The 22,316-nt window shown below is 40.6% G+C and overlaps 1 protein-coding gene across 7 annotated transcripts in view; it reads right to left on the bottom strand.

Moving 5' to 3' along the window:
- Window positions 1-2,723: 2,723 nt before the first annotated feature.
- The window catches only part of LOC106575132 (zinc finger protein 385B), a 183,755-nt gene continuing 164,162 nt past the window's right edge, over window positions 2,724-22,316 (bottom strand). For 6 of the 7 annotated variants that reach the window (XM_082963360.1, XM_082963361.1, XM_014151361.3 and 3 more), the window contains 5 exons: window positions 17,012-17,216; window positions 15,196-15,501; window positions 14,799-14,980; window positions 13,876-13,983; window positions 2,724-12,714 (listed from right to left, as the gene is read on the bottom strand). In XM_082963360.1, the coding sequence (XP_082819486.1) occupies window positions 12,502-12,714; window positions 13,876-13,983; window positions 14,799-14,980; window positions 15,196-15,501; window positions 17,012-17,216 (1,014 nt within the window). In that variant the 3' untranslated portion in view covers window positions 2,724-12,501. The remainder of the gene's footprint in view (window positions 12,715-13,875; window positions 13,984-14,798; window positions 14,981-15,195; window positions 15,502-17,011; window positions 17,217-22,316) is intronic. The other variant, XM_014151358.3, reaches the window with a different exon arrangement.

Genomic DNA, 22,316 nt, shown 5'->3' with positions numbered 1-22,316 from the left:
ATTAAAGGTTTAACATCACCTTACATAATTTCCCAAATAGTTTAATCTTTACTCATTCATTTTATACAAGAATTAGATGCAAACCCCATAATTGAGAAATGTACATATTCAGAGATATAGTTATGTGTGTTTCCTGTCCTCTCTGAGGTCACCAAATGAAACACACTCGTCATACCCGTCCCTTAAGTGTCCACGGACCATTCCCACCTTCTCACAAGTGGACCTTTTGTATCAAATTCCCATTTTGGGAATTTAGGAGTTCGCGATGTGAAATCCTTTGTTCTCTCTATGTGGCTCTCTTTCTGCATTCCCAGGGGAAGAGAGTCTCCTCCAGGAATTTACAACCTGAGATAACAGAACCTGGGTGTAGGAGATAGAGAGGGGGATGCCACGATCTATACCCAGAAAGGGCCACGTCATGACAAAAGGCTGATAATTTCTGTGGTTATAAATGCTCTATTTGCATTCTAAATCAGATCTTCCACCTGTAGTTTGTACAGAAAGATGGTCAAATTAAAAGGGAAATCAAACTTTAAAGTGCATTTAAAATAATTTGAAATTGCAGTGCATTTAAAATCGCAGCACACTTTATAGTAAAATAGTCAAATGAAAAGAAGTTAAAGCAAACAAGAAGCATTAAATGGGAATATTAAGAGAACATAAAACACAAAGGATGTCCAAAACCAAAAATGTTTGTTCAATGCGCTTTTGTTATAACACATATAACAGGGGCGCCATTCTATCATAAAAACAAGTTCAGGGCCCAGTTCCAAAATCATTCTCGTTCGCAGTTGAGTTGTGCTGTAATTCTGGTGTGACAAGATCATTTGAACTTTAGAAAACTCTGATGCCATTTTACTATCATACACCTCACTGTCGCTGTGGAGCAATTGAGTGTAGAGAATGTGAAATGGAAATGGTTTGACTGGAGTATGTTCATGAGAAATGAGCCTGCAAAGCTTTTCACTTTGAATTGCATTATACTGATTGGCTGTAAATTGCTCTAAATCAGGAGCTATCATCGAACAAATGTGGAACACAGAGTGATGTCATTAAATGCATGACTTCACAAAATCTGAGAGCTGTAATAAACTGTCATAGATCTTTCAACCTTTTTTTTAACCTTTATTTAACTACGCAAGTCAGTTAAGAACAAATTCTTACTTTCAATGATGGCCTAGGAACAGTGGGTTAACTGCCTTGTTCAGGGGCAGAACGACAGGTTTCTACCTTGTCAGCTCAGGGATTTTATCTTGCAACCTTTCAGTTATTAGTTCAACGCTCTAACCACTAGGCTACCTGCCGCCCCGAAGTGATTTATCAGCTAGTTTACACTGGCAATAAGTCATGTGCTTCTCTTTAGGTTTGTAGAATAAAGGTCTATAGGCCCTATCCAGAAACAACTCCTTGCTCGCCACACCGGTGTGAAGCTAGCCACAAGAAGGATGAGCTACAACGGTGGAATTTGAGATTAGCCTTCAAAATAAAAGTCCCCAATTGAAAATGATTCAAACTAATTAAAAATAGTTGGAATGTTATATAAATTAAACAGATGACAATAGTTAATAATAATAAAAAAAATGTAAAAATCTGTTACAATCACACTGTGGAATTAGAATTGCATTGGGGGCATACTTATATGCACAGTATAGCCTAAGCTATGGATTGTGCACCCATGAAGTGGGTATCAGCCTGCTCAGTGACACTCACAGCACCATTGTACAGCAATTAGGCAAGGCACAGTGACAGATTTATATATATTTTTTACCTTGTTGGATCTGGGATTTGAACCAGAAACCTTACTGGTCTAATGCTATAACCTTGAGGCTACCTACCTAATATGTCTTGCTTACACTATTTGTAACCATTTGCATCACTTTCAACTAGTGATTTTTATTTTGAAGGCTAATCGCAAATTCTACTATTGTGGCTAATCCTAATTGTGGCTAGCTTCACATAGGTGCCCGCCACTACCCCCTGGCCTAGGCACTTGTGGAGATGTGAGAGGATTGCACAGTTGTTTATTCCACCTAGCCTATCAGAGGGAAAGGTAGAGCTATTAGCATATCCTCTCAGATCTTCAAGTGTAGGTTGGAGGAGGGCTGAGGGTTGTTTCTGAGCATCGATAAACATTGGTAGTAGGTTCAATAATGTTAAGCACCCTTCCCTCACTACTGAAAAGAATGTGGCTTCCCTGCAGATAGGATGCCAGGGCCAACTCAATAAGACTAACACATAGCTTCCTATATATCAGGAGGAAGTGAGCAGCCAGCCCAGATTAACCCGCCCGTCTGTAATGATGCTCTTCTAAATGTTTATGTCCATATGCAAACTACTGTATTTATTTTCCCAATTGTTTCTAACAGAGGTCCATTCTCCCTTTCCTACCTGAATGGTATCATACTCTGGTATGTTCAGTCATGTCAGTGTGATATTAGCTCTGAGAGAAACTGAGAGATTCCAGTGTCATCTTTTCATAACAGAAGGCGAGAGTCAAACTGTTGCTCCCAGTCTCACAAGGATTAACAGACGAATGGTTGTGCATACAAAGCACTCCAGGCAGACTGTGAACAAAGTGCCTGCATCCCAAATGGCACCTGTTACGAATACTCTTTCGCCCAGCAGTCTAGGGGGGATGGCAACGAGACCCGTAACATAAATCATGCAAATTATAATAGTGAAAAAGTAACAGTGAGAACAAATAACCACAGACAACTACAATCTACCGTCAAACTCTAATGGTTTATTTATAAACACACGGTAATGGGGTGTGAGAAAAGGGGCTGAGCTGGACCCAAGCAAAGAAACAATAATCCAAAAACACCCCTATGCTAGTCTAGCCTACTTCAATAACAGCTAGCTAACTAACCAAAAATACAGTGGGTGGTCCGCCCAGTTCTAACTAGGGTACTTAGACAAAGTATTCCTACAGGTAATGTATGCCCATGGGCGACTTGTCTTGGTACCCCCTTTTCCCACCAACAAACAGTCAACACTAACAAAACTCACAGGTGAGAGAGTGAGAGAGAGATCTGGGGAGAAAACAACTGACTGTGTTTTTAAACCAAGGGAAAGGGGCTGTGATTGGGGGAGGGAAGAGGAGCAGGTGTCTTCTGTTTGGGGACTGATTGGGGAGTGATGATTGTCACCTGTGAGGAGGAGAAGGAGAGAAAAGAAATACACATACAGGATACACACTCAGGATACCTGTATCCGTAACAGCACCCAATTCTCTATATATGCTCTACTTTTCACCAGGGTCTATAGGACTCTGGTCAGTACACTATATAGGGAAAATGTTGCCATTTGGAGTCCTTTTCATAGAAGGGAGAAATTGTGTTTCAGGGCATTGTAACGTCTGCTTCCAACTCACACTCTCAAACACGTAGATCCCCTGAATGCAGCTCACTTTCCAGCCCACACTCTCAAACACATAGATCCTCTGAACGCAGCTTACTCTCCAGATCCCAATCACCTGAATTCTGATCACATGTTAACACACCTGTATGTCATTATCACACACTATTTAGTTCAGTTCTTTGCACCCCATCATTGTGAGGTATTGTTTGTTTTGATACACATTTCTACTTGGAGTGCTGGGTTTTCCTGTGTTAGTCCTCCTGTGTACCATAGTTTTGGCCATCCTCACTAACCACACCTTTTTGCCTATTCCCTGGCTGTACTTTTGCCTGTCGGATTTCCTGTCATCAATCTCTTGCCTGATCTCCCGGACTACGTCTTTAGCCTTCTCCCTGCCTGTACTGTTGCGTTTTTGGTGCCCTGTGTATGACCTTCTGCCTGCCCCTGGACCCAGCTACCTGCCTCGTCCTGTGGTCCTTTACAAATAAACACCTGCTGCGCCCTGCACTTGAAACCCGCTCTCTGTCTCCTGTCGTATTCATTACAGGCATAGCCTTAATATTCAGTAGCCTACATACTGTACATGTTTCTATGATTTACTATTGGATTATTTGCAAGGTAATTTTCATGTAGGGCCAACCATAAAATGATATGAGAACTGCCCAGTGTTATTGCTATTTAGTATTTACTATTCATTCTCACTCTACAGTAGCACAAACCAGCTAACCATGCCTATCAAATCAAATTTGCAAGTACTGACATTTAAAAAATATGAAGGGAGAGAACTAGGCTTTCTAAATCTGGCATTAACTGCAATCAAGAGAGATTTGTGACACTTGTTCCACTTGTGTTCCTCTTTCAGCGCTCTTGACTGTAATGACTTGCTTTCAACATTATGCATGGGGCCTGGGTGTTTAAGTGGGATCAACCTCAGTAAGTGCGAGTGAAAAGAGAAGATAAGCTGACATAAGACTTTCATAATACTATGACAACCACGGTTTAACCTCGGCATTCACTTCAAAGGAAAGGGGGGAAAGGACTTGAGGACTTGAGTCTTTCCACTGCTAAAATACTTTCCTAAGATTTCTTAAAGCTTTTCTAGGGTTAGATTGTGTTCTTGACGTATGTGGTAAGATTTGCCTGTCATAACAGCAGCATTAAGGCTCAAAACTATAATGCAGAACTAAATTATCAACATGGCCAATGTAGATAATGTGTAAATTGTTTAAATATGAAATGTACTCTTTCTGGTGGTTTCGCTGATATGGCTGAAAACATAACTGGTCATTTCAGCCATTGCATATTTTTGTTCTTGCATGCTTTTCTCATGCAGTGTAGCCTGTACTAAGTGATTTTATGTAAACATGAGTATAAGCTAGATGTGGTGTCAGTGGAATGATGCCGAGCTTCTCACACAGCACTCGGCAGGGGGATCAAAAGACAGACGTTCTTTACATAACCTGCTTGCGTAACGAAATCCTGCTGCGGCATGAGTCACACTAATAATTACTCATATTTGTGGATAAACCCATATGACATACAGTGCCTTGCAAAAGTATTCACCCCCTTTGGTGTTTTTCCTATTTTGTTGCATTACATCCTGTAATGTAAATAGATTTTTTATTTGGATTTCATGTAATGGACATGCACAAAATAGTCCAAATTGGTGAAGTGAAATGAAAAAAATTACTTGTTTAAAAAAAATTATTAAAAATAAAAAACGGAAAAGTGGTGTGTGCATATGTATTCACCCCTTTTGCTATGAAGCCCCTAAATAAGATCTGGTGCAACCAATTACCTTCAGAAGTCACAGAATTAGTTAAATAAAGTCCACCTGTGTGCAATCTAAGTGTCACAAGATCTGTCACATGATCTCAGATTCTGCAACCCCACTAAGCAAGGGGCACCACCAAGCAAAGGGCACTATGAAGACCAAGGAGCTCTCCAAACAGGTCAGGGACAAAGTTGTGGAGAAATACAGATCAGGGTTGGGTTATAAAAAAATATCAGAAACTTTGAACATCCCACAGAGCACCATTAAATCCATTATTAAAAAATGGAAAGAACATTGCACCACAACAAACCTGCCAAGAGAGGGCCGCGCACCAAAACTCACGGGCCAGGCAAGGAGGGCATTAATCAGAGAGGCAACAAAGAGACCAAATATAACCCTGAAGGAACTGCAAAGCTCCACAGCGGAGATTAGAGTATCTGTCCATAGGACCACTTTAAGCCGTACACTCCACAGAGCTGGGATTTACGGAAGAGTGGCCCAAAGAAAATGATCGAACATGTTTGGTGTTCGCCAAAAGCCATGTTGGATACTCCCCAAACATATGGAAGAAGGTAGTCTGGTCAGATGAGACTAAAATGTAGCTTTTTGGCCATCAAGGAAAACGATATGTCTGGCACAAACCCAACACCTCTCATCACCCCGAGACCCCATCCCCACAGTGAAGCATGGTGGTGGCAGCATCAGGTTGTGGGGATGTTTTTCATTGGCAGGGACTGGGAAACCAGTCAGAATTAAAGGAATGATGGATGGCGCTAAATACAGGGAAATTTTGAGGGAAACCTGTTTCAGTCTTCCAGAGATTTGAGACTGGGACGGAGGTTCACCTTCCAGCAGGACAATGACCCTAAGCATACTGCTAAAGCTACACTTGAGTGGTTTAAGGGAAAACATTTAAATGTCTTGGAATGGCCTAGTCAAAGCCCAGACCTCAATCCAATTGAGAATCTGTGTTATGACTTAAAGATTGCTGTACACCAGCAGAACCCATCCAACTTGAAGGAGATGGAGCAGTTTTGCCTTGAAGAATGGGCCAACATCCCAGTGGCTAGATGTGCCAAGCTTATAGAGACATACCCCCAAGAGACTTGCAGCTGTAATTGCTGCAAAAGGTGGCTCTACAAAGTATTGACTTTGGGGGGTGAATAGTTATGCACACTCAAATATTTCATTTTTTCCTGTCTTGTTTCTTAATAAAAAATATTTTGCATCTTCAAAGTGGTAAGCATGTTGTGTAAATCAAATAATACAAACCCCCCAAAAATCTATTTGAATTCCAGGGTATAAGGCAACAAAATAGGAAAAATGCCAAGGGGGTGAATACTTTCGCAAGCCATTGTACATTATGACGTTTCTACACTCACATAGGGCCAATATTGAAAAAACCTTCTTTGCACCCGATGCAAACCTGTATATTCAAATCGGAATTAAACATTGAGGACAGAGCAAAATAAGTAAAATAACAGTTAGGAGAAAGAATAAAACAAAAGTCAATAGTAAATGATGCAGTTTCATGTTTTAGCATTGTTTTTGGTGTTTTATCACTTGCAATTTTGCACCTGATGCAAATGCTTAGTAAATCTTCATAAATCTTGCCTTGACATTTTTGTCAAGCAAATCGGACAAAAGAGGAAAAATAAGACCAATCATCCAATTTCGTGTTCCATTGCACCTGATAAGTGGATAATAATGATGGTAGTTTAATTGATGATCTCCTCCCATGCTCAAGAGCCTACATTTCCAAAACACAGTTTTATTTATTTCTAATTACACTCAAATTCAGGGATGATCATACTGTATTCAGGATTAAAGTATTGTTAATGTGCAGTAAAAAACAACAACATTGAGGTGGTTGTGAAACAAATATATTATTTTATTGAAATACTTTCAATGTATACTTTTTTCTCATACATACCGTAATTTCCGGACTATAAGCCACAACTTTTTCCCCACGTTTTGAACCTCGCAGCTTAAATAATGACGCGGCTAATATATGGATTTTTCCCGCTTTCAATTTTTTTTGAAAGGAGATGACTTCAGTGGTTTCAGTGCACAGGAGGAAGATAGTGACCAATTACTTTCTTGGTAGGCTACTGTTTACTGCTAATTTTAAATTTTTTGTTACAAGCCGTGTTTCGTTAAAGCCTATTTATTTTTGTTACAAGCCGTGTTTCGTTAAAGCCTGTGTAAAGTTCATTTGTTTCAATGTACCGGTAGGCACCTGCGGCTTATAGACATGTGCAGCTTATTTATGTTCAAAATAATATATTTTTTTTAATTCAGTGGGTGCGGCTTATATTCAGGTGCGCTCAATAGTCCGGAAATTATGGTACATCTTATGCACTTATTACGTCCCCACATCCTCACAAATAATCTCTGTTGTCTCATCTGAGCAGTGTAAATGACTTAATATTCTAGAAATACCCATGTATGGTACCTATAAACTAAAAGCAATTTTTTTAGGAGGACTTTGTCAATTCTGGTTAACACACCATATTACAAATCCCAGTGTGGACCCATAGAGGCACAGTGCCTTAAGAAATGATTCACACCCCTTGAATTTTTCCACATTTTGTTGTGTTACAGCCAGAATTTAAAATTGATTAAATGTGTCACTGGCCTACGTACAATACCCCATAATGTCAAAGTGGAATTATGTCTTTAGAGCTTCTTACAAAAAATATTTTTATGAAAAGCTGAAATGTATTGAGTCAATAAGTATTCAACCCCTTTGTTATGGCAAGACTAACTAAGTTCAGGAGTACAAATCTGCTTAACAAGTCACAATAACTTGCATGACTGTGTGCAATAATAGTGTTTAACATGATTTTTGGAAGACTACCTAATCTCTGTACCCCACACATACAATTATCTGTAAGATCCCTCAGTCAAGAATTTAATTTCAAACACAGATTCAACCACAAAGACCACGGACAAGCAGACATTGAATATCCCTTTGAGCATGGTGAAGTTATTAATTACACTTTGAATGGTGTATCAATACACCCAGTCACTTCAAAGATACAGACGTCCATCCTAACTCAGTTGCAGGAGAGGAAAGAAACCGCTCAAGGATTTCATCATGACGCCAATGGTCACTTTAAAACAGTTGCAGAGTTTAATGGCTGTGATAGGAGAAAACTGAGGATGGATCAACATTGTAGTTACTCCACAATACTAACCTAATTGACAGAGTGAAAAGAAGGAAGCCTGTACAGAATAAAATCTTCCAAAACATGCATCCTGTTTACAATAAGGCACTAAAGTAAACCTGCAAACAATTTGGCAAAGAAATACATTACATTTGGGGCAAATCCAATACAACACATCACTGAGTACCACTCTCCATATATTCAAGCAAAGTGGTGGCTGAATGATGCTATGGGTATGCTTGTCATCGGCAAGGACTAAAGAGTTTTTAGGATAAAAATAAATGGAATAGAGCTAAGCACAGGCAAAATTCTAGAGGAAAACCTGGTTCAGTCTGCTTTCCAACAGACACTGGGAACACATTCGCCTTTCAGCAGGACAAAAACCTAAAACATAAGGCCAAATATACACTGGAGTTGCTTACCAAGACGACATTGAATGTTCCTAAGTGGCCTAATGTCACGTCCTGGCCAGTATAAGGGTTAATTGTTATTGTAGTTTGGTCAGGACGTGGCAGAGGGTATTTGTTTTATGTGGTTCGGGGTGGTGTTTTGGTAAAAGGGTGTTTGATTTAGTATTTCTGGGTTTTTGGGTTATGATCTATGTTTATGTAATTCTATGTTTAGTCTAGGTAGTCTGTTTCTATGTAGAGTTAATTGGGGTGGACTTCCAATTGAAGGCAGCTGTGTGGTGTTGCCTTTGATTGGAAGTCCTATATTAGTTGGGTGTGTTTGTCTGTGTGTTTGTGGGAGATTGTTCTGCGTTTAGCCTTGTGCCTTGACAGACTGTCTGTATATCGTTCGTTCACTTGTTTTGTTATTTTGGTGTTCATTTTGGGAAATTAATAAACGTCAAGATGAGCTTACACATACCTGCTGCGTTTTGGTCCTCCATTACCGACGACAACCGTGACACCTAATTTCAGTTATGACTTAAAAATACTTGAAAATGGCTGTCTAGCAATAATCAACAACTAACTTGATAGAGCTTGAACATTTTTTTAAATAATAATGTGCAAAAATTGTACAATCCAGGTGTGCAAAGCTCTTAGAGACTTACCCAGAAAGACTCACAGCTGTAATTGCTGCCAAAGTTGATTCTAGCATGTTTTGACTCAGGGGCTGGAATACTTACAGTTGAAGTCGGAAGTTTACATACACTTATGTTGGAGTCATTAAAACTCATTGTTTAACCACTCCACACATTTTTTGTTAAGAAACTATAGTTTTGGCAAGTCGGTTAAGACATCTACTTTGTGCATGACACAAGTAATTTTTCCAACAACTGTTTACAGACAGATTATTTCACTTATAATTCACTGTATCACAATTCCAGTGGGTCAGAAGTTTACATACACTAAGTTGACTGTGCCTTTAAACAGCTTTGACAATTCCAGAAAATGATGTCATGGCTTTAGAAGCTTCAAACATAGTGCCTTTTTGCTTGACATTATGGGAAAATCAAAAGAAATCAGCCAAGACCCCAGAAAAAAAAATTGCAGACCTCCACAAGTCTGGTTCATCCTTGGGAGCAATTTCCAAATGCCTGAAGGTACCACATTCATCTGTACAAACAATAGTACGTAAGTATAAACACCATGGGACCACGCAGCTGCCATACCGCTCAGGAAGGAGATGCGTTCCGTCTCCTAGAGATAAATGTACTTTGGTGCAAAAAGTGCAAATCAATCCCAGAACAACAGCAAAGCACCTTGTGAAGATGCTGGAGGAAACAGGTACAAAAGTATCTATATCCACAGTAAAACGAGTCCTATATCGACATAACCTGAAAGGCCGCTCAGCAAGGAAGAAGCCACTGTTCCAAAACCGCCATAAAAAAAGCCAGACTACGGTTTGCAACTGCACATGGGGACAAAGATGGTACTTTTTGGAGAAATGTCCTCTGGTCTGATGAAACACAAATAGAACTGTTTGGCCATAATGACCATCATTATGTTTGGAGGAAAAAGGGGGAGGCTTGCGAGCCGAAGAACACCATCCCAACCATGAAGCACGGAGGTGGCAGCATCATGTTGTGGGGGTGCTTTGCTGCAGGAGGGACTGGTGCACTTCACAAGATAGATGGCATGATGAGGCAGGAAAATGATGTGGATATATTGAAGCAACATCTAAAGACATCAGTCCAGGAAGTTAAAGCTTGGTCACAAATGGGTCTTCCAAATGGACAATGACCACAAGCAAACTTCCAAAGTTGTTGCAAAAAGGCTTAAGGACAACAAAGTCAAGGTATTGGATTGGCCATCACAAAGCCCTGACCTCAATCCCATAGAAAACTTGTGGGCAGAACTGAAAAAGCGTGTGCGAGCAAGGAGGCCTACAAACCTGACTCAGTTACACCAGCTCTGTCTGGAGGAATGGGCCAAAATTCACCCAACTTATTGTGGGAAGCTTGTGGAAGGCTACCCGAAACGTTTGACCCAGGTTAAACAATTTAAAGGCAATGCTACCAAATACTAATTGAGTGTATGTAAACTTCTGACCCACTGGGAATGCATTGAAAGTAATAAAAGCTCAAATAAATCGTTCTCTCTACTATTATTCTGACATTTCAAATTCTTAAAATAAAGTGGTGATCCTAACTGACCTAAGACAGGGAATTTTTACTAGGATGTCAGGAATTGTGAAAAATTGAGTTTAAATGTATTTGGCTAAGGTGTATGTACACTGCCAACTTCAATTGTATCTTATCAAGATATATTAGTTTTAAATTTTTCATTAATAGTTTTTACAAATGTTGAAAAAAAATATCCACTTTCACATTACATTTTGTGCAGATCGTTATCAAAAATGACAATTAAATCCATTTTAAGGCCATTTTCTAACACAACAAAATGTGGAAATAGTCAAGGGGTATGAATACTTTCTAAAGGCATACCTTCAAAGAATTCCTATGGATAAACATCTAGCCACCTTCCATTGTAATCAACTCTGTTTGACGGTGTCCATATTAGGACAGCCTAAGTCCTGCTAAGATTGAAACAAGTCCTGCTGAGAATGAGGGTGTCGTAATATTAACACCATACAGGTTAAATCTTGCTGTTGTTGCCGTGGTTAAAACCGTACACAATATCGCTTAAAATGTGGTGACAATAGTTATCAACTTCTTGCATAGCAAAGGACATCACTGTGTCATCCAGAGAAGGCAATTATTCAATTTTGATCCTAAGCTCACAATTTCGTACTTAAAGGAGCACAACTATAACATTCATATCTCGTTTCTTGATTTCAAAAAAAGTTTAAAGCAGTATTTTCCAAACTCTCCAAATCACAATGTGTGCATAAACTCTATTTCTAGTACTCTCTGTTACAATACTACCTAACATAGTTTTGTATATACTGTACACGTATCTTAAAACCCTGTACATTATTGCATTAAGGGGTCACAATACAGTGCCCTGACAAAAACATTGACATCACATAGAAATCAAAGGCCCATGACATCCCTGCCAGACACCAGGCAGGGCAGCATTAATGTGCAATTCTCCATTTTGTCTTTGGAAAAACAAACAGTTGTTTATGTTATAATAACACTGAAATTGAAGGACCGAAGGTAAACATCCCAGATTTTGCAGGGATGTTTATTGTGGCTTTGAAAGAGTTAATCGCAGCTGGTGTCAGTTGTTCAGCCCACAAGAGTTAGAAAAAAATATGAGACGCCTGATTTGAGGTCAATCATGGCACTGTATCCCATAGCTTTCTCCACCATACAAACACTGGAGACAAGCTAGCCCCCATCATCAGTCTAAAACAACACAGCACTTCCTCTGCTGTCCAGCACTACAACAAATTCACACAGATCATGTGTAAGGTGAGATCGAAACAAGTCCTGACACTGAGGCTGTCCTAATAGGACACCCGTACACGTGACTGGTGTTGTCCTTACATTGTGCCGAGAAACCGCGGTAATTCAAGTCAATCAGGGGGTAGACAGTTCAATGCTCCCCTCGGTTAAGGTTCAGCAGGTTTAAGAGAAACATGTTGTCGGGTCAAGCTCCATAATCCTGACTGCCCCAGTGCGAACGTTGCCATGGTAACACCTCTCATACACATCTCAGAGCTCTCTGAGGAACAGTTTGACACCAACCACTTCTGACTCTGAGGCTGTCATAATATGGACACTGTACACATGAAGCTGGACCTCCCTCTGTGCTCAGGTGGTCGGGATGAGGGGTTCAAAGGTTAATATGGGGCGAAGAGGATGGACCCTCCTGTTGGCCGGATAGGGCCAGGAGCCGCTCGCAGGAAAGAGGGCTGGAGGGCGGTTTTCTGGAAGACGGAGGTGTTGGGCCGCGGGTGGAGGGAGATGGAAGGTATGGTGGTGGGGATGAACGGGCTGGAGAGGAAAGACTGAGACAGGGGCTTCACAAGGTCCTTCTGGAATGCCAATTTAGCCTGAGGGGAAGAGAACAACTCCATGAGACACAACAATTCATATGGGGTAAGGTGTGTAATGCTATCCAATTCTATAATTGACTGATTAGTCAACAAATAAATCTGTAAACTAATCCATCAGAGAGACTACTCTTGCCTCTCTGCTCAAACAGACTACCCATAGGCAATGTGTAATATCAATTAAAAGAGAACAGCCACCGGGTGAGATAATACAGTTAATTCTGTACATTGTCAACTGAATTAAAACAGATATTATCTCAGGACATTTTCTCAGGATACTGGATATTATTTCAGTGAGTTGATATTCTCTTTTCGTCTGGAAACATAGTGTATATACATTGAGTGTGCTCTTTCCATGACAGACTGACCAGGTGAATCGAGGTGAAAGCTATGATACCTTATTGATGTCACTTGTTAAATCTACTTCAGTCAGTGTAGATGAAGGGGAAAAGACAGGTTAAAGAAGGATTTTTAAGCCTTGAAATTATTGAGACATGGATTGTGTATATGTGCCATTCAGAGGGTGAATGTGCAAGAAAAAATATTTAAGTGCCTTTGGACGGTGTATGGTAGTATGTGCCAGGCGCACCGGTTTGAGTGTGTCAAAAACTGCAACACGGCTGTGTTTTTCACACACAACAGTTTCCCATGTGTATCAAGAATGGTTCACCACCCAAAGGACATCCAGCCAACTTGACACAACTGTCGGAAGCATTGGAGTCAACATGGGCTAGCATCCCTATGGAACGCTTTCGACACCTTGTAGAGGCAATGCCCTGCCGAATTGAGGTTGTTCTGAGGGCAAAATGAAGGTGGAAAGGAAATAGCTAGTCAGTTGAACAACTGAATATATTCAACTGAAATATGTCTTCCACATTTAACCCAACCCCTCTGAGTTAGAGAGGTGCGGGGGGCTGCTTTAATCAACATCCACGTCATCGGCGCCCGGGGAAAAGTGGGATAACTGCCTTGCTCAGGGGCAGAATGACAAGATTTTTACCTTGCCAACTTGGGGATTTGATCCAGCAACCTTTCGGTTACAGGCCAACACTCCTACCCACCAGGCTACCTGCCATGTTCTTAATGTTTTGTGCACTCAGTGTAGATTTGACAAATCTCCACCAAAACTGAGGAAAATGACTGATGATAATACTGCCTTACTTCTAGTGTGGTGGTGGCGGTGCTGTGTTTCTGCTTGCTGTAAGGACTGTATTTGGGCTTCAAGGGTTTCCCGGCCACTCGGTCTTTGTGCCTCCGACTAGAAATGTGCTGAAACAAGTACAAAAAAGGGTTGACATTAGTCCTGTAGGCGCATGAAATATTACCTTTCAAAGTCGTTCATACTCAGTTGAAACATAGTGTATATACAAACTCAATATGGCCGACGTAAGCAAATCACTAAACTGGCACTGATTTAGTATTTCTTCAGAGCTAATCAGTTTGATCTAGTTGTAACCTTTCATTGTAGGACATATCTCAGGGATGGGAAGCTCTGGTCTTAAAGGGTTGCAGTATGTGCAGGCTTTTATTCTAGCCCAGTACTAACACATGACTGATCGAAATAATACATTTTAAATCAAGACTAGTTTATCAGGTTTTTTTAACATTTGGAACAAATGCCTGCACATAATGTGGCCATCCAGAAAATGAAAATCCATGCCTTAGGCCTATTCATTATAAATGTGAAGTTATTAACTGCTAATTGTGGTGGAGATTGACAGTGTAATTATGTTATAGTACCTGTGGGAGAAAAATACAAAAGCCACCTGCCTAGTGTTTGACTCATGGAGGCCATATTCTATGAATTAGAGACTTCATATGATCAACTTTGCAAGATGACATATCATACTATAGACATTTCAAATGTAGTTTGACTACACAGGCAATGGCATGGCACATACACAAAAAGTTGTAGAAATAAAAAACTATACTGCGGTACAGGATTTTGTTGTGTTGTACACACTGAGGCAATTGTTCTGCCAACTCAATCCACTTGTTGTACAGAGGTAAAATGTATTATTTTGGATTTGTGATCAATTCAATGAATAAATGTTGAGATTGTCTGTAATTGTCTATTTCTTTACCTGTTTGAGCTGGATCTCTGAGTTGACGTGGACATCACAGATTTCGCAGTGGAACGTCTTGTTCTGCAGGCCTGAGCCTTTGGTGATGGTGGCCTGGACCTTAAGCTTAGTCCCTGGTCTGGGATAGGCTTTGATGGGCCCTGCTCCATCCCTCGCCTCCAGCATCGTTTTGTGCTTGGAACCTGGTAAGGATGTGGAATAACAAGCAAGAACATTAAAGAGGCTATTCGTCACGTTTAAAAGGTGCTCTTGAGCCAAAAGGGGCACATCCCATAGATAGACAGAAATTACACCTGTCCAGATAAAAAATGTATTTTTACATTATATGTACAGTATATGAACCATAGCCAAAGTTTCACGTGAACAATTAGCAACTAATAGATTCCATTTAGCTGACCTGTGTTGTGAGCCTCAAGCTGGGAGAGGGAGTTGACGGCCACTTTGCATAACGAACAGTAGAGAAGCTTCTTGGCCTTCTCCTCCTCTGATTCGTCGGAGTGCTTGTACGGGGCGGGGGCAGCAGGCACAGCAGGCACTGGGGTTGGTTTAGTGAGGGTGGGCTTTGGCATCTCTGGGGCCGGACTGGCAGGTGTGGGCTCACACAGAGGTTTACACAGGATAGATGAGGGCGCCAATGCCAGGCCAGCAGCTGGGAAAAACGATTTTGAAGACGCCATGGTGTAGAGATTGTTTGGATATAACCCTATTTTAATTGAAAATCAAACAGATACAACAGTTAAACCACCTCATAACCCACTTAACACAGTGTTGTGCTACAGAGTTAGTAAGTAGGGGTATTGGGCTTTTTTTGTGTGTGTATTTTATTAGATAGGACACTAGCTCAAAACCACGCTTGCACTGATACAGTGGCTGTATTCTGGAGGCAGCGGCTTAGACCGATTGACCACGCAGGCCACAGAATTGGGCATTGATACATGCAATCTGTGATCAATTGAATGAATGTAGTTGAGAGCCTTTTCTCTCTCAAACTAGTCTGAATTGCATGTATCAAAGGTATTAAACTAGTCTGAATTATTGGTATTAAACTAGTCTGAAGGTATTGATACATGCCGTTGTTACCATAAGAGAAGACTCCCTCTATGGTTTTATCTAACCTTAATCTAACCTAACGTCTGACTTCCATTTGTTCAGGATTGATGAGTCAGAGAGCATTTCCACAGCTGCTGTCAAGCAGTGCTCTGGGTCGTGTAAATAGGGGTACGCTGTAGCAAAACGAAAACACCATTTCAGGTATTACCTCCCCATTTTGGACCGATTTCTTCCTTTTCGTGACTATGAATTAGCCAGTAAATTTGAGCTGAACTGCGGAGGAACCGACCGTACACATGATGATGGTGCTTTTTAAAAATATTTTTTTACAGGCAATCTGCAATTGGTACATAAATGAATGATATATATCCATTGATTCTTTAAGAATATACAGTAACTTCTGAATGCCACATGAGCTTAATTCAACTGTCGTGACAGATCAGAACCCAAAATATAAGCTTGGTTTACTCCATTGTTTGTAAACAATGTAACTGTTGATGGCCACTTTCCCTATAATGTTGAGATCATGGATGGTCATTCCCTGCATCCATAGCTTTGTCTATGAATTTGCAGGTGCTTACATTTCTCTAGCCCCATCCCTAAGCTGTGGCGGGGTTAAACTTATTCACAATATGCCTTGCTCATATCGATATCATAACAAATTATTGATATTGGGATCCAGCACTACTTATCCAGCACGAATACATCTATCACTAAACCAAGCAACAGCCCAGGTGGTAGTGTAGCCTACCATTCCCAACTCAGATCAATGGGTATGCAATCCAACACCACTTTCCTTAGGTCAGTGACTTTAGCAATCCAACTCAGTACATTGATGTAGGCACCACATTCAAATGACCCTGACACATGTTCACAAGCTCCTCTGAGCTGAGGTATAACAATAATACACAGAGAAGCATATACACACACACTCACAAACACACTTAACATCATCACAAGTCCAAATGCTTGAGACAAAGGCCAATAAGGCAACGGCTGTATAGAGCATGCAGCTTAAATATTCGGAGTAGACAATGTGCCTGTCCCAAATGGTACACTATTCCCTATACCTAGCCCACATAGGGCTCTATTCAAAAGTAATGCACTATGTAGGGAATAGGGTGCCATTTGGAACTCAACCTTAAACAAGAGGAGCTATTAACCTGGTTGTTCAGAGCTGCAGGCAGTGACAGCGATACTGGAGGAGGAAGATGAGGAGAAGGAAGAGGTGGTGGTGGAGGATATGAATCTCTTTCCTCTGTCCTGGCTGGGTGTGCTGTTGTTTTTCAGGGTCTTATGTTTAGGAGTCTCCTGCGCTTTGAGCTTCTTGGCATGTTTGCTGCCTTTGTAGTGCGCATCGGCTTGGCTCTACAAAGGGGAAGAAATGAACTGTTCCGTCAGGCTCATTTCTAACACAATTCTATAGGCTATGTAACTGCGTGAGAAAAGAGAGTTTTGATGGCCTCTATTAAAAAGAGGATGATCCCATCAGTTTTCTCTAGGCTAGGTCTACTATATTTATTTATCAACTGTCCTAATATTAAGCACATCGCTTTACTTTACAATAGGAGTATAGCCTACCTGGCTGGCATGAAAATGAACCACGTTTCACGCTGGCATGAATGATTCGGGCGACAGACGCAGGAATGCGTAATAGGGTTTTTATTTAGCCCAAATTACGGCGTGCCGTGTAAAGGCACAGGGACGAAGACCGAACAAACACGTAACAAAAACACAGGGTTGAAACCCAAACAAAAGAGCGAGCAGTACCTCGAATAAATACACACGCGCACAATGATGAACGCACGGGACGAGACCCGTAATCATCTGCGCAATCCACAAGGGCACGAAAGCCCAAAACACACAGCACATGTACTCACACGCACCAATGGACATTGTAACAATAATCAACCCCACCATGGTGAACAAAGGGCACATATAAACAAATACAATCGGTGGGAATAGGGGCCAGGTGTGCGCAATGAAAGTTCCAGAGGGATCAGTGACACAACGGGAAAAGCATCCTACATTCGCTCTTTTTTTATTTGATTTATTTAACCTTTATTTAACCAGGTAGGCTAGTTGAGAACAAGTTCTCATTTGCAACTGCGACCTGGCCAAGATAAAGCGTAGCAATTCAACACATACAACAACACAGAGTTACACATGGAATAAACAAAACATACAGTCAATAATACAGTAGAACAAAAGAAAACAAAAAGTCTATATACAGTGAGTGCAAATGAGGTAAGTTATGGCAATAAATAGGCCATGGTGGCGAAGTAATTACAATATAGCAATTAAACACTGGAATAGTAGATGTGCAGAAGATGAATGTGCAAGTAGAGATACTGGGGTGCAAAGGAGCAAGATAAATAAATAAATACAGTATGGGGATGAGGTAGGTAGATAGATGGGCTGTTTACAGATGGGCTATGTACAGGTGCAGTGATCTGTGAGCTGCTCTGACAGCTGGTGCTTAAACCTAGTGAGGGAGATATGAGTCTCCAGCTTCAGAGATTTTTGCAGTTCGTTCCAGTCATTGGCTGCAGAAAACTGGAAGGAAAGGGTGATGATAAGTGCATAGATTTTTTCCCATGGCCCTGCTCCGAGACAGGTGCATGATAATGGTCCATTCTAAATCAAAACTCATTACACACATATATTATTTAGTATATGTAAAGACAACATTAAATTAAGAATGGTCTGATGGGTGACAATATTGGTCTATCACTTGTGAATAATATTTTATCACTTGTGAATGATGCCCAGCTTGTCCAGTAAGGCAAGAAACAGAGCATTGCGCATTGTTCAAATCATAGTCACACACCTCATGTAGCCTAGCCCATAGGCCTATATGTTTTGATAAGGTTTGAATCACAACTGTGGCCAAAAAGCTTCTTAAAATGAAGCACATGAATCTGCTTTATAACCGGTGTAGAGCCTAACTGGCATATTGTACATAGGCTGCATGTGAGTTTCAAGTTTGAGGAAGATCATTTTCACCATAAAAATACACCTTTATAATACAGCATTACATGCATAATTGCATTTGCTGTCACTTTCGAGAACAGTGTATTACCGCTAATTGATTTTATTTTGGAATATTCGCATTTATAGCCTACTGCCGTGTGCAGATTGCTGCGCTTATAATGTGAAGAAATAGCCTAATAGTTTATCAACATTTTAAGCTAAACGTTCTGATCTGTTACATCAGCCTCAATGCTTTTAAAGGTTTTTTTGATGCGAGTATGTTTTGAATATTCCTTTATTGCACAGAAGGACAAGTTGACTACAAGAATAGATCAACTTTTGTACTATGGGGAAATAGTAGATTGACATAGGCTAGTGCTTTTGCTGTTCGGTAGGCCTACTCATCTTGTTGGCTGATGAAAAGTAGGATAAATGTGGACACTTCTAACATCTTCAATATGCTCCTCGGAATTCGATAAGAGGGACACACACAGTTGCGTCCCTGATGTGTATATCTTCATTCACTTGTAGCCTACTTCTTAGCTGAAATGCATCTGAGAAGGACCCAATCACGTGACTGGCATTGGCTAATAAGAATTGAGATATCTGAGAGAGCCACGTGAGCGAGAGGTGCTTTGGAGCATTGCAGCCAGGAGAAGGGAATTATATTCATTATATTCAGCCCAAGGGAGGCCGCAAAAGGCATGGATTTTTTTAGGGGGCATTACACCACACAAGGGGAATTGCCGCCAGGATATCTGAGGCCTGTTGAAAATATTATCTAGTGCTTGTCATATTGTGAATGAGAGACTGATGAAGCGTGTGCAGCCGGCACAATAAACAAATCAGAGATCATGCCTTTCATGCAACTTTTTTCCAAATCCTCATTAGAGTTCCATCATGCAGCCTTAGAATGTATTCAAAATCTAAACATATATCCCAACATTTGTATCACAACTCAAGTGGCATAAAAAACTCTAAATTAAGCATATAGTTGAAGTTGGAAGTTTACATGCACTTAGGTTGGAGTCATTAAAACTCGTTTTTCAACCACTCCACAAATTTCTTGATAACAAACTATAGTTTTGGCAAGTCGGTTAGGACATCTACTTTGTGCATGACACAAGTAATTATTCCAACAATTATTTCACTTATAATTCACTGTATCACAATTCCAGTGGTTGGAAGTTTACATACACTACGTTGACTGTGCCTTTAAACAGCTTGGAAAATTCCAGAAAATGATGTCATGGCTTTAGAAGTTCTGATAGGCTAATTGACATCATTTGAGTCAATTGGAGGGGTACCTGTGGATGTATTTCAAGGCCTACCTTCAAACTCAGTGCCTCTTTGCTTGACATCATGGGAAAATCAAAGAGATTAGCCAAGACCTCAGAAAAATAATTGTAGACCTCCACACGTCTGGTTCATCCTTGGGAGCAATTTCCAAATGCCTGAAGGTACCACATTCATCTATACAAACAATAGTACGCAAGTAAAAACACCATGGGACCAGGCAGCCGCCATACCGCTCAGGAAGGAGACGCGTTCTGTCTCCTAGAGATGAACGTACTTTGGTGCGAAAAGTGAAAATCAATCCCAGAACAACAGCAAAGGACCTTGTGAAGATGCTGGAGGAAACAGGTACAAAAGTATCTATATCCACAGTAAAGCGAGTCCTATATCGACATAACCTGAAAGGCCGATCAGCAAGGAAGAAGCCACTGCTCCAAAACCACCATAAAAAAGCCAGACTACGGTTTGCAACTGCACATGGGGACAAAGATTGAGAAATGTCCTCTGGTCTGATGAAACAAAAATAGAACTGTTTAGCCACAATGACCATCGTTATGTTTGGAGGAAAAATGGGGAGGTTAGCAAGCCTGAAGAACGCCATCCCAACCGTGAAGCACGGGAGTGGCAGCATAATGTTGTGGGGGTGCTTTGCTGCAGGGGGGACTGGTTCACGTCACAAAATAGATGGCATCATGAGGCAGGAAAATGATGTGGATATATTGAAGCAACTTCTCAAGACATCAGTCAGGAAGTTAAAGCTTGGTTGCAAATGGGGCTTCCAAATGGACAATGACCCCAAGCAAACTTCCAAAGTCATGGCAAAATGGCTTAAGGACAACAAAGTCAAGGTATTGGAGTGGCCATCACAAAGCCCTGACCTCAATCCTATAGAAAATTTGTGGACAGAACTGAAAAAGCGTGTGCGAGCAAGGAGGCCTACAAACCTGACTCAGTTACACCAGCTCTGTCTGGAGGAATGGGCCAAAATTCACTCAACTTATTGTGGAAGGCTACCCGAAACGTTTGACCCAAGTTCAACAATTTAAAGGCAATGCTACCAAATACTAATTGAGTGTATGTATACTTCTGACCCACTGGGAATGTGATGAAAGAAATAAAATATTAAATAAATAATTCTCTCTACTATTATTCTGACATTTCACATTCTTATAAAGTGGTGTCCTAACTGACCTAAGACAGGGAATGTTTACTAGGATTAAATGTCAGGAATTGTGAAAAACTGAGTTTAAAGGTATTTGGCTAAGGTGTATGAAAACTTTCAACTTCAACTGTATACTGTAGGAGAACCAGTTTCTTTGTTAATAACCGCTCAACACAGAATAGCCGCATGTGCACACTTCCTTTGAAATCATTTGAAGAAAATATCCTTTCTATTTTATTAAGTTATGTTCAATTGTATTCTTCATGCTATATAATTATAAAAAATAATGCCACGGGATTCTAAACAAATCTTCAAGAATCATTCATTTATAATCCAAAAATGGATGTAGCAACTAAGGATTTCCCCTTTAACAGGCCTTGACCTTAATACAGCAGAACTATGTGGTCATTTGACGATCCATGTGATTTATTAACCTGTCCCAAATAAATGTATTCTGTGAATGTATTCTGTGAATGTCCCGAAAAATTGTTTCCTTGTCCCTCATTGGGCATTTTACATCTGGTCACCCTAATTCCACCGGTGGAAAAAAATCTCACTTCATATTTTCAATGGAAACTGCAAATGTGATTTTCACATGTGAATGTTTTTCACGTGGAGTTTTCTTACACGTGAACCCAAGTATGTGAAATGTCAGAATAATAGTAGAGAGAATGATTTATTTAATCTTTTATTTCTTTCATCACATTCCCAGTGGGTCAGAAGGCCTCAGGCGCTTAGTTCAATTCTCAAACCCCATCAGAACCCAAAATATACGTCTGTTTTACACTGTTTGTAAACAAAGTAAATGTAAACATCCTAACAACATGGTTAAAACTGTAATTTTGATATCATGTAATGGTCAGTCCTTGCAACCATAGCCCTCTCCTGTACTCGCTGTTCACTCATGACTGCGTGGCCTTGCACGCTTCCAACTCAATCATCATGTTTGCAGACGACACTACAGTGGTAGGCCTGATTACCAACAATGATGAGACAGCCTACAGGGAGGAGGTGAGGGCCCTCGGAGTGTGGTGTCA

The sequence above is a fragment of the Salmo salar genome, chromosome 17 (genome assembly GCF_965601325.2).
Source record: "Salmo salar chromosome 17, fSalSal1, whole genome shotgun sequence".
NCBI classification, from domain to species: domain Eukaryota; kingdom Metazoa; phylum Chordata; class Actinopteri; order Salmoniformes; family Salmonidae; genus Salmo; species Salmo salar.
The sequence above is the reverse complement of the archived record's forward strand: the minus strand, read 5'-3'. Positions and strand labels throughout refer to the sequence as shown.